The sequence below is a fragment of the Phalacrocorax aristotelis genome, chromosome 14 (genome assembly GCF_949628215.1).
Source record: "Phalacrocorax aristotelis chromosome 14, bGulAri2.1, whole genome shotgun sequence".
Lineage (NCBI taxonomy): Eukaryota > Metazoa > Chordata > Aves > Suliformes > Phalacrocoracidae > Phalacrocorax > Phalacrocorax aristotelis.
In genome coordinates, this window is record NC_134289.1 from 10,964,741 (window position 1) to 10,977,874 (window position 13,134).

At 40.7% G+C, this 13,134-nt stretch overlaps 1 protein-coding gene across 1 annotated transcript in view; it reads left to right on the plus strand.

Annotated features, from left to right (window-relative positions):
* The window catches only part of OGDHL (oxoglutarate dehydrogenase L), a 55,149-nt gene that overhangs the window by 39,136 nt on the left and 2,879 nt on the right, over positions 1-13,134 (plus strand). Inside the window, exons 17-22 of the mRNA XM_075109601.1 lie at positions 3,951-4,129; positions 7,324-7,395; positions 8,692-8,817; positions 9,434-9,506; positions 11,571-11,734; positions 12,329-12,483. Coding sequence (XP_074965702.1) covers positions 3,951-4,129; positions 7,324-7,395; positions 8,692-8,817; positions 9,434-9,506; positions 11,571-11,734; positions 12,329-12,483 — 769 coding nt within the window. The remainder of the gene's footprint in view (positions 1-3,950; positions 4,130-7,323; positions 7,396-8,691; positions 8,818-9,433; positions 9,507-11,570; positions 11,735-12,328; positions 12,484-13,134) is intronic.

Consider the following 13,134-nt stretch of genomic DNA (forward strand, 5'->3'; position numbering starts at 1 on the left):
ACCAGAAACCAAGTGACTCAAAGATTTCTTGCCATGGAGATGGTCAACAAAAAGCTGGGATGGAATTATCAAGGAGAAGGCTATGAAGACACACTATGAAAACAATATGTAAAACTTTTTTCTCTGTGAATAAACAATTTCACTTGAAGCTCTTGTTGCTTTTTCTCTCATGCAGTTAATTTGTCCTGCAGTTGTCCCTCTGCTAACCTTCCAGGGAAGTTTGTATTCTGACATTGACTGAAGAGCCTGTTCCTGGAGCAGAAGAAAGAAATCCTCCAGTTCTAATTTAGCTGTGGTCATCATGATAAGCTAAAGCAATTTCAGGTTCATGCATAGATGACCTATATCAAAACTTCATGTCAAGTGTTGGGAGGATGTTCTTGTAGTTCATGTTACAGGTTACGGAGGGACTTCTTTGATATATGACTAATCTCACTACTTTCTGTAACCGCGCATTCATTAGTTCTCAGTTTTATAAGGTGGAAATGCTTGTCCTTCACTCTTTCCACTTTGATTCTTTTTTTTATTTTTAATTCCAGTTTGACAGTAAAACTTCCAGGGAAGGAACTACTTGTGTATGTTTGTGGCATCCAGCATGCAAAGACCTCAGTCTTAGCTTAAAGCTCTGATTATCTCTCTGATTATGAACATAAAGTAAAAGTTGAACAAAACCTAAAAAGGACAAAGAAGGTTTGAATAGGTTTGACTTGATCCTGAAATCTTCCTCCATAGCTAAGTCAATTCCCTGGCACTGATGACATTGCAGTAACTCATGTGCTGTATGTGCCGCATGTTGTTCTCTTCTATCTTATAATATAATAGATCTTTTTAATGCCTGGAATGCCAGACCATCTTAAAAGTATTTTAGGTATTTTTCTATTATTGCTTGTATAGTTTTTTGGTATTATAGTTCTCTTTGACGTAATTCTCTTACCCACTGAATTGCACAAAGAGAGGCTCTCCTAGAGGGACTGCAGCCTCCAGTCACTAGGGTATAAATCACAAATGGTAACTATGTGAGAGATGTCAGCTATCACTGGCTGCTGACCCTGTAGCAGTAGCCTCTGTGCGTGGAAAATGTCAAGATGCTAAGCTCATCTCTTCAGGAAGCCTGAGGTTTTTTTAAGTTCCTGAAACTTTTCTAATTAGGAGAGTTTGATCAGAGTCAGAAACTATAGTTCCAATGACTTTGGGTTTTATCATGGCTTCGCAACAGTTTACTGTAGTTTACTAAATACTGATGGTCACAAAGCAGTGTTGGATTTTACTGATATACAATATTTAGGAGGCATGTTAGGTTCCTGACTTATGATTGTGTTTGGGCTCATAGCCGCCTGTGAGTTTAGGAAATGTTATCTACAACATGAGGTTTTATTCAGTACTCCTGGGAATGTCTACAAGTTGAAAAAGGAGAAACCCAAATTAATGCATAGTATCTAGATAGGTGTATCATCCTCTCAGATATGAAGGGGTTTCTCTCTGCGTCTCAAATGCCAGTCTCAGGGGCATTTCTGTGTTAAGTAAATGTACACTGCTCTTGCGACTGTTTGGGGGTGGGGGGAGGCTGGCGGCCAGTGGGACAAATTAAGCAGTACAGATATTTTGTTACCAGAAACTGTGGTCATTTTTGCCTAAGCTGGCTTTGCTGTCAAGCCTATATTGTAGAACATCATTTGAGTGGCTACTGTGTCACTGTAAGGAAACGCGACAAAAATGGAAATTACAGTGACTCGTACATAGCAAAACCACGAAGCTGAGTTCAGCAGAGATCAATGGTAGTGGGATGGGGCGCTCGCTACAACTTAGGTTACGTGAGCAGATCTCAAAATAAGGAAGCTGTAAAGAGATAAAAAAATCCATATCAGTCTGTTAGCTCACACTCAGGTTTTTTTAGAGTCTTGCAGTTACTCAGGAAAGAATTACAACTCATTATCACAGCTTTTTAAATTTACAGCAGCAAAGCTAGTTGCTCCACTGGGGTAACTTTCAATGAGAGTCTTCCCATGTTGCACTTATATTCTGTGCAGAACTTAAAAAACTTCAGCCTAAAACATATTTATCCATCAAATATTTATTCTCTATGTTTATTGAATCAGTTTTCCCTCAGTCAGAACCTGTGCATCCAGAGCAGTGCCACATAGCACTGTTCTTTACTGAGAACTGTAACTTCTTTGGTTTTAATCACTCCAAACTATAGGTATAGACTGTAAGTACAGGTCAGTACTCCAGGCTCAGCTCTACCAAAGTGTCAAAGGAAAAATATGAGCAGAGATCAAATATATATTTTTATGTTATTAGATACATTTAGGTGTTCACTGTGGAAGGTGGTATAAGAAAATAGCTGAAATTTAAGTGTGGTCATTAAACTGAGACAGGCACATTGCACCAAGCTAGTTTTCATGTTCTGATGTGACACAAAATTTTGGACTTGTTTTGAAGCTACGCAGCAGAAGCCGTGTAGCACATGCAAACACCCTTGTAGTTTTCTGTCTTTTTCCTTTGCAGAGCTACTAAGAATCAATTATCTAGCTTACGTTGCAGTAGCAGTTTGGTTTTCTTTTCTCTTGTGGTCAACCATCTCCCCAGGTCCTGTTGAAGAGCTGGGGCTTTATTGTACAGCAGCACGTCTTTCAGTGAGAGCAATAATTTTTTCTGCCCTTTAAGAGATACCCATGGAGCCTGTTGAGAGCCGTCAGTTATGTTTGGGCCTTGGTAAGTTTTAAGAGCAGACAACAAGCTGCCTGGCTTGCTCTGTGCAGAATACCTGAGCTGCTCTCAACTGGGCTGCTGCTGGTTAGTTTGTCCTGCTGCGTTAACCTGACACGGCAGGTTAGTGATGTCAGAGAAGCAGAGAATCATTAAGGTTGGAAAAGGCCTTTAAGATCATCAAGTCCAACTGTAAACCTAACACTGCCAAGTCCACCACTAAGCCATGTCCATAAGTGCCATGCCTACATGTCTTTTAAATATCCCCAGGGATGGCGACTCAACTACCTCCTGTTCCAATGCCTGACAAACCTTTCGGTGAAGAAATATTTCCTAATATCCAACCTAAACCTTCCCTGGCACAACTTGAGGGCATTTCTGCTCATTCTATCACTTGTTACTTGGGAGAAGAGACAAACACCCACCTCACTACAACCTCCTTTCAGGCAGTTGCAGAGATCGATAAGGTCTCCCTTCAGCCTCCTCTTCTCCAGGCTAAACACCCCCAGCTCCCTCAGCCGCTCCTCATCACACTTGTGCTCCAGACCCTTCACCAGCTCCGTTGCCCTTCTCTGGGCACACTCCAGCACCTCAAAGTCCTTCTGGTAGTGAGGGTCCTCCCCAGGAAGAGCTCTTCTGCTCTCCTCTCTGCCACTGAGGCAGAGACCTAGTGGCTCCTTAACCCTGCCAAAGAAAGGATTGCTTACCCAAGTCAAGTTCAAGTTGTTTTGAAGATCCGAAGACTATGATCCTGCCTATAGATTGAAAATTGATGTCACCAATAATTTTGTTCAGCACTGCATATGAGAGGCGAAAAAAAAAAAAGACAGTATTGTGCAGGGCTGTTCATGTAATAAAATTAATAAGTAGCTTCTTGAAGTAGTACTGGGCTGTAAGTAGATTTTTACAGGAAAAGACGGCAACTACCTCAGTGAGCTCTTAGGAAAACACCCTGAGAAAGTCTGGGCTAAGCAAGGTGGTTTAGTTCATTTAAAAACTCCTATGATATTTAAATGCTTGAGGAAAAGTTTGAAGGATTGGAATTGGTATTGGAAAAACATTATTTGCTAATCTTTCTGATGGAAATGGTACTACTGAAAGCTGCATGATTTACAACAGGGCTACAAAAACCCAGTTCATGTTCTTGTTTTCGTTTTGTTTGAATTTTTTTTTTAAATGAGAAATGAACAGGATTCTCAGCGAAACTGTTTCTTTTCTAATTCTCCTACTTGTTTGGTTCTCAGGTTTTGAACTTGGCTTCGCTATGGCAAGTCCCAATGCCCTGGTGTGCTGGGAGGCCCAGTTTGGTGACTTCCACAACACGGCACAGTGTATAATAGACCAGTTCATCAGCTCCGGCCAGGCCAAGTGGGTTCGTCACAACGGGATTGTCTTGCTCTTGCCACATGGCATGGAAGGAATGGTGAGGGCCTCTGGCTGGTGCATGTGGGAGGGAAATGCTGGCTACTGCACCTTCCTCTGTGGCTGTTAAAGCCAAAGGTGTCTTGGGGATCCCATGGTGATATGAAGCTGGGGGAGGAAGGCACTGTTTGGCACGTTGGACTGCTTCAGTGCTACAGAAAAGAATGTGGATAGAGTGATCAGTGAGAACCAAAGAAAACTGAGAAATATTTCTAAGCTCGTTCCTATGTGTCCTTATTAGTGGTGTGTACCACATTTTCCCTTTTTTTTTTTTCTGCTTTTTTCATTCTCTTTTTTTGTACCTTTCCCTAAGACACTGCCTTATTTCCCTAGAAAGCCATATTATTAGCGTACAGTAAGAAAAAACCATTAGTGTCTAGCAGTAATTGGTTGGTTTTATTTTTTCATGAAGTATGTGTGTGTAAACCCTGCACTAAACTCACTTGCAATGAAATTATATGAAACAACTTTAAAACTTCTTCAAAAATCATCGATATTGGTAACTTTGATATAATAAGAAGTTTCCCTCTTTCTGAAAAGGAAACCCCTTCCACTAGCTGTTGACTGTCTTTTCTTTGGTGGCTTTCTTTTCTTTGGGAAAGGGCATGGGCAAGCTCTGTATATGTTATATGAAGTTCATATCAGCAGTAGAATTGTTCTTCAAATCTTTTAAACTCTTTTTAAAGGTACATGAACATCATGCCAGGCTAGGTTAATTTTCTCCTTTTCAAATGCATTAACATTCATGAATTGATGCATGTATGTTCCTAGTGTTCTATTACAAAAAGCATAGTATGTGCCACAGTGGCAATCTCCATTTGTATAAATGCTCTAGACCCTTTCACTACAAACTGCATCATTTCCATTTTTACAAATAATTTAGTTTATTTCCATTCAATTATAATCCTGTTCTGATATACTGGGGTGCATTCATATCTTATGAATGGCTTTCCATACCTGCTTGTGTGTAAAGAATAAAGGGTCTGATGATGTTCACAAGAGTTTTGATAAATTCATTTTTTTTCAATGGGTCCTGAGGGACAGCCTGAATGTGCCCTCAGCCGGAGGCGTGGTCCTCTGCGTGGAAGCACTCAGCTGAAGGGAGCTGGTTCTCTGCTTCTTACACTGCAGTTAAAGCTTTCTTTTCTCTTAGCTACTTGTCAGCTAGGATTTGCCCAGATCTCTGAAACATGCTTATTTTGCTATTAGTGTCAGGTGTTTTCGGAATACTTAAGAATCCCGCCAGGCTGTTGAAATCTATTATCTTCCCAGAGGAGCTTTCCATTACAGGAGTGTTATTCTCTCTATAGCTACAGTGTTGGGGATGGAATGATTTGGGGATGGATTTGTAATGGGATATGGATCCCTTCACCTCTAGGTCATGCATTCACACACAAGTTGGCTGTGATTGAAAGACTCTGCTGCCTAGCGGCTCCTTGGGGACTCATCTGAAAGTAGCTAATGGATTCGGTATAGGTCTCACTGGATAGGTGGTCACAGCAGAAATAAACCCTGCCCTGTCCCACGCAGCAGTTGCTGGCGATCTGACTGGTGGTGTCAGCAGAGAAGTCAAAGATGGATGTGAACACTGAGGCTCTGGATTGAGGTTGTTGCTGGGGCAGCGTACGTGTGTATGTTAGGGAAGCCTCGCGTGTCTCTCCTGTAATTGTTTGCTAGTAACATCTCTCTTTCCAGCGCACTGAATTCAGCGTGCTCGTGGAGCGCTGTGTTTGTACATGTATAGGTTGTACTTAGCGTAAGATTTGATTTACAGCAAAGGTATTGCAATATTGGACTGTCACTGTGCAACATAGTTTTGCGTGGCTTTGCTTCTTGTTCTCAAGCCCTGACCTGTTTATGACCGGATCATTTGGCACCTCAAAAGTAGAGACAGAGTTCAAAAGAGCAAGGCACAGTTCCTGGCTGTTTGTATAACTCCTTTGTTGCCAGTGGAGTGTTTTTTTCTTTTGAGTTCCCTTAGTCTATTGAGTAGAGTGAATCCTACACTTGGAAGTAGGGAGGATGATGTGTTGAATCAAGGTGGACTACTAGCTGTCAAAATAATGAGTGATTCTGGAGATCATATGTTAAAGTTTCAACAGAGGAAGTTATGATGAGACACGGCCATATAAAGAAAAAAGCTCTTTATGAACATCATTAGCTTCAGAGCCACGGGGAGATTTGAGAAGTGTAATAGTTTATGTCTTCAGGTTAAAATACCTTGCAACTGTCTCCAAAATTGAAGTCCTTCCTAATAGTGACTGTCACTTGAACAAGCAAAGGCTGCCAGCATTAATGATAAATAAAAAAGCACACTGCATTCACAGCTTTCTTTCATCCTTTATAAACAAGGACATGAGAGGGAAGATAATAGATTCTGTTACACTCATTCCTGATATTGTCTGTGACCAGCATGCTTGTTTTGCTAGTGTAAAATGGATCTAACCATGTTTGTGCACTAAAAGAAATTACCTAGGGTACTGCTAGTGAGGCAGCAGATGTGAGTGTTTGGTACTTTGACAGAATGTAAAATACCTCCTGAGGAAGCAGAAATTAATCATACTTTAATTTGGCAGATAACGTGTACGTGTATTTTGATCCATTTTAGCTGAGGCATTAATCTAGGCTGTTTTGTCCTATATTGAACAGGGAACAATGGTAGGAGTGAGATCCTGAGTCTACTCGTTGTCTTGCTAATATAGCAAAGATAGTCAGCAGCTAACTTTGTGTTTGCTCCTCTTCAGTGCGCAACTGTGGTTTGGCCCAAAGAAGCGTGAGTCACTGCAGTACATGGAGGCACGTGGTGTTTCTCCTCCTGACATTCCTCCTGCTCCTTTTGCCCTGCATTAGCAAGGCTGTTCTTGTGCCCCCATGGACCTACTGCCCTTTCACTGGTCTTCATTGTGCAGCTCTGCTGCAGCTGGGTATTACTTGCAGGTGGTAAAAGCATTGGACATCCATGTAAAAACCTGATCTTCTCCTTTGAAAGCAGTTTATGGAAAACAAAGGATTCCAGTCCTGCGGTGTGCCCTCTCCTCTCACTGCTGCCCTTGATGCCGTTGGCTGGGGGGCAGGTGTGCAGCCCGGTACAGAGCTGCCAGGGTGACAGGAGGTACCGGTGCAGTGAGTGACCTAGACTGATGTCTGATTGCTGATTTGGCTTTTTAATGTTGTTTCAAATGATACCTTTACCAGGGCCCAGAGCATTCATCAGCCAGGCCCGAGAGGTTTCTGCAGATGAGCAACGATGATTCTGATGCTTATCCAGTAAGTAGATTTGTCATGTCCTTTTTTTGCTCTTCACATCTCAGAGATATTTTTCTTGTAAGAAGCATCCTTTTAGCTAGGTATAGTGAGTTAAGATTTAACTTCAAGAGTTGCTGTAACATTAACTTGATCCCAGTAAAAGTGATGGAAGTATGCAGTATGTGCTGCTTCATTCCAAAGCTGAGGTCGTATACAATTAATCTCCGGCAGCATGATCTTTTTATGGCTGTTCTTCAGGGCCAGTGGTTCTGCTTGTGTATATTGCTGTGCGTACTGCAAATAGGGGTCTCTAGCTAATTTCTAAAGGAAGCCAAGTGCGACTACTCCTGGCTTTTTGCAGTGGAGCTAAATTGTACTGCTGGGAGCACGAAAATAAGCAACTTCTATATTTGATTCACCTAAGACCTTCATACGTTGGTCATTCATTTCTACAGACAAAAGAACATAGCTCTACAGGATACTGGGCATGCATTTCTCCACTGCAGATTTCCTAAGAAACACTGATATACGTTAACTGAGAAGTCCACCAACTTAAAAAAAAGGCAAAATAAAATGGATGTTTCAGCTTTGGCCCTGAGTTTGTTATCCTTGAGGCAATGATAGATCCAAAGCTATGTCCCTCCTCATCTAAAAATTATTTTTGTCCACAAAATAATGTTTGATTGATTACATTTAGGCACTGTCAGTCGCACGTGATAAGCGAGTTGTAAATTTTATCATGGAAGGTACAAGCTTAAACCATGGGCCAGGAAATTGTGTTAGATGCTGCACCATTCTGTAATGAGATTATATAGTACCTACACCTATATAGATATATGTAGGTAGATATGGATTTTTAAAACCCTGTATTTGTAAAATACATAAATAGAAAACATGAAAATTAAGTATTAGAATAGTATAAGAGGACAGGACACCCACAAAAAATGGGAGAGAGTTAACTATGCACTCAAAAAATGAATTAGAGTTTTAAGATTCTTTCAAAGGGGTTCTATTTTGTGTCTTCTACCTACTGAAGTCCTGGTCCTCCTCACTCTTCCTTCCTGGACTTCCCAGCTTGCTGAAATTAATGGAAGATTTTTGCCTTTATTTGCATACATTTTTTAGGAAGAAGCAGAAACAGATGAGAATGATTTGCAGGGCTGCTTCCCTAGCTAATAATAAAATCTCAGCAGAGATCTGCTAATTAAGTTTTTTGAGGAAGGGAGTTGCTGAGAGTCAGAAATAGAAGGATGGCTTTCAAGCCTTTTTTTTCTGATCTTTTAGAAATTTTTCTAATGCCTTTAATGTCTCTCTCAGGAGTTCAGTGAGCAGTTTGAAGTTTCCCAGCTGTATGAATGCAACTGGATTGTGGTGAATTGTTCAACTCCAGCCAATTACTTTCATGTCCTCAGAAGACAGATCTTGCTGCCATTCAGAAAGCCGGTAAAGTTACTGTAATGGACTTGATTACTGTCAGTGTATTAACCCTCACATAAAGAGAGGTCTTTGTTTGCATATAACATCCTTCTGAAAAGAATAACAATCACTGATGAAAGACCTTAATTGAACACAGGTCAAAGTCACTGATTGGATGGAATGAAACTCAGCTCTGACTTAGTAGGGTTCTAAAACCTGATTTTCAGCTTTATTCCTTCTGGCTGTGCAGAACTTCAGATGAGCTTGTCAAGACACTATGTAGCTAACAGGTTGCATAACTATAATCCGCATGTCTAATTGTTGGAACTTCAAAAACTTAAGATACAGCTGTTGGATGTTTCACTGGTTCATAGCCTGCAATTTGATTTTGTTCTCGAAGAGAAGCATGAGCAATGGTTTTTGAGAACCTTTAAAGGCAGTGGACTACCCAAATCTTTTGAATAATTTTGAAACTTCCTAGGCTTTCAAAACAGGAAAAATATTTTACTGTGTTTGCTATTCACATTAATTTGCTCTCTAGCATATTCAGTTTGAGAGTTTTGTATGAACAATGTTACAAATGTTACATGTAATAATGCAGATAAAGCAGCTCCTGAGTGCTGGAAAAATTTCTGTTTTACAGCTGATTATTTTGACACCCAAGTCACTGCTGAGGCATCCAGAAGCTAAATCAAGTTTTGATGAAATGGTGTCTGGTAGGTCACCTTAAAGTATTATGGACAAATAATTAGCTATATCAAGTTGCTCGTCAGACTATGAATAATCTGCTCTGAAGAGTTTGCCTTTTCCTTTGGCATAATTTCTGTGGAGCTGCTGTAGTGAGATCTAGCACAGGCTTTTGCTGAAAAGTCTGCTTTCAAGTATGGATTCTTAATTTCAACAGGCTTATCTTGTAACCAACCATTTATCTTCGAGGCAGTGGAAAGCGCATTCCCTTCTCTGCAGGGATGTTCCTCTCAACATGCTATTAGGTCCCTCCACATTTTTTGTCTTCATATAAAAATCAAATTGTTCTTTGTACCACCCCCGCCAGATGCGAGGGATAGGTAGTAATCACACTGTGCCCACCGGGAAGAATGAGGGGCCCATTTCTTCTACAATACTCCGTTCTGGGACTGCCATGTCACACCAGTGATCTAAAGTGAGATCGGTGTGTTCAGAGCTGTAGGCTACCATCCTAGCTGCTGTTGGCGTGCCATCAGCACCAAGAGATGTGTAGTGACTGCAGAGGTAATACCAAAACCTGGAGTGATTTGACTAGCCATGCACTGGTTAGAACGTGTTAGAGTGGCATGAGGAAATGCAGTGAGATGTAGTGAGCAAGTGATTAAAGCAATTGCTGAGAGAGAGGGAGCGTGCCTAGGTGTGGTGGTCTGTCTCCAGTTCTAGCGGGTGTCTTGACTGCTGTCAGAAAAAAATAACTGCTCTGTTTTTTAAAAGCAAGTTACAGTGTATAAACATGCTTAAATATTGCATTATCTCCTTTTTTGTAGGTGAGTGAAGTTTGCTTCTCAAGCAAAGACGTTTGCTGGTTTGATTACTGTTTAAAAGCTCTGTAGAATGAGTCAGATTAGAAATTCTGTAGGGATTATGATATGTCAGTCTGTCTTGGGAGTCCCCTCTACTTTAGGCTAACCTTCAATAGTGGCCAAAGTCCTAATTAACATTGAATTCGGACACACTTCCATGTTCCTGCCGAAGAGGACAGCAAGTAGTAAAGTATTGATGACTGTCAGCGGACTCTTTTTGCTCTGGTTTTTAACAGAAAGCTGGGAAGGAGAGGGATGCTGACTCCAGCTGACCCAGTGAAGCGCAGATGCAGTCTTTTTTAATGATGAATTCTGCTGTTCAGTGAGACAGGATAATTCTGACATAAATCAGTTCCTCTTTCATATGTTTGTGCTGCTGCTTTTCTCCCCCCAAGATAAATGGTTCAAACAGGAGCTTATTCTCCTGGTAAGTGGGTGTGCTGATTCAGACTGGGAGGTCATGCCACTGTCTGCCACCCTGCAGTTGGTTAATGTGGGAATAGTTCTAATCAATCATATAAGAGAGCAAAGAAAAGGATCTTTCAGACCATCAAGGCCCTTTTCCAGTTTCATGTATCCCAAGCAAATTGTTCTCCTGAGAGATGATATCACCGGGGAAGAGATGTCTAGCAGTGAGGATACGCATCTGAAATTGTATCTTGTCACTTATACATACGGCTCAGAGCTATGCTAATTCTTCCTTTGGCTAATGCTGTTTTAGCTCTCAAACAGAGGTTTAAATCACATAAATATATGGCAGTAATGTGTGTGCTTGTGTAAATATTTCTGGAGTTGCCAGATTTAGTTGCATTATGAATATGTGCTATGCTTTTTTATAAAAATGTTCTAAAATTTTCTAAGCCTATATTAGTATTACATGGTTGAGATAATCTTGGAAAGAAGAAACTCAATTTCAGATAATTTCTCTGAAAAAAAACTGTAAGCAAAGGTGAGCTATCCGATCAATTTAAAATTAAACCTGTAATGCACAACACGAAGCTAAAAAAGAATCCACTGTTAATATGTTTATGTCTGTTAAGTGTGAAAGAGTGGATCATTGACAGTCATTTAACTTCTTGAAACTAAACTGCTGCAAGTAGGGCTAGAGAGGCAGCAGAACCCCGTGACCATTGCAACCTGCTGGTTGCTCAGTAAAGGACTGTTTCTTGGGCTGCTTTATTACAATGTCAGTTCCACTGGGAACGCTTTTCTAATTTGTGCTCTAACTAGGTACCACTTTCCAACGGGTGATTCCTGAGAATGGGCTGGCAGCTCATGCACCACATGAGGTCAAGCGAGTGATTTTCTGCACGGGAAAAGTGTACTATGATCTTGTGAAAGAGAGAAAGAATCAAGACCTGGAGAAACAAGTAGCTATAACCAGACTTGAACAGGTGAGCTCCCTGATCATCCTGAAAGATGGGGAGACTTTCAGCAAGGAGTTCCCATGCTTTTAAATGGACATTACTTGTCAGAAAGGATGGCGATAGCATTTTTAGAGAGCTTTGCATCTTACAAGACATGGCCATGTGGAGAAGGAACACATCAATAATATCCTGGACAATGAGATCCAGAAAGCTTGATGTCTTTTCCAGAATGACATAACACAGTGAAGGTTACAGTATGGTGGCCCCTAAATTTGTATATCAAATATGCTAGGTTTAAATGTTGTGAATAGCACATTTTGCAGCTATAGTGTCATTCACTAATTAAGGACTTGTATTGTCACAGCTACTTTGCTAGAAAAACTGTGCAAAATGCAGGAGATCTGGACAATGACCTACTTCTGTTCATACTGGTGCAACTATAAAATATGTGTGTATTAACTTCTGACAGCAAGAAATCAATTAAAGAAATATGACTCACCTTAGGTACTAAATGGTTAATTACAATGGTTGGTTGTAATACCCAATAGGTAAAAGGCTTTCCTACCAGGGGCTAACACCATGTAAGAGAAAGCTTTCCCAGTTAATATGCTGTCGTTCCAGATCTCACCGTTCCCTTTTGACCTGCTGAAAGAGGAACTTGAGAAGTATCCAAGTGCTGATCTAGTTTGGTGTCAGGAGGAACACAAAAACAGTGGATATTATGATTATGTCAAACCTCGTTTCCGCACTATTGTGAACCACACTCGACCTATATGGTATGAGACTTTAAACAATTGTTCTATCTCCTGGGCTGATTTGTTTCCTTTTAAATTTTCTTGGTTTGGGTTTTTTTTTCCTTTTAAATTTATTTCTGATTTGAGGATACTGTTCATAAGGAAGTCGGGTTCTTCACAAATCAAAACCTCTGAGTTTGGGTTCTTGGGTGAAGGAGGGAAAAGTCTAGATGACTATTTCTCAAATACACCATGTATATCTTGCTCCTCCTTGCAGTTCTAAAAGAAAACCCGTACCAACTAGCTCTGTATTTATTGCCACTTAGTACAGCACTTAGCCATCCTGGATTTTTGTCTTGTTGTCTGAGATTCTGTCTTTTTTCAGAATTTCACTCCAAATATTAGATATCTGGAGGAAACAGTTGTTGTAAGAGCTCAGTCTGGGTACCTTGGCATTTATTTTAGATGATTGACTCTAGGATCTGCCCATGCAGCTGTCGAAGGAATGAGTGTCTTCATTGCCGAAAGCAAGTTAATCTAATTATGAGACAGTGTAGCTGGCTGCCCTGGGAGGGATGGAGGAGAAGAAACAGCCTAATATTGACGGGAGGGTGAAAAGAGGGGGAAGCTGACCAGAAGGTGTAACTGATGGCACAACTTAGATTGATTTTTATTTAAGAAAGATTGATGATT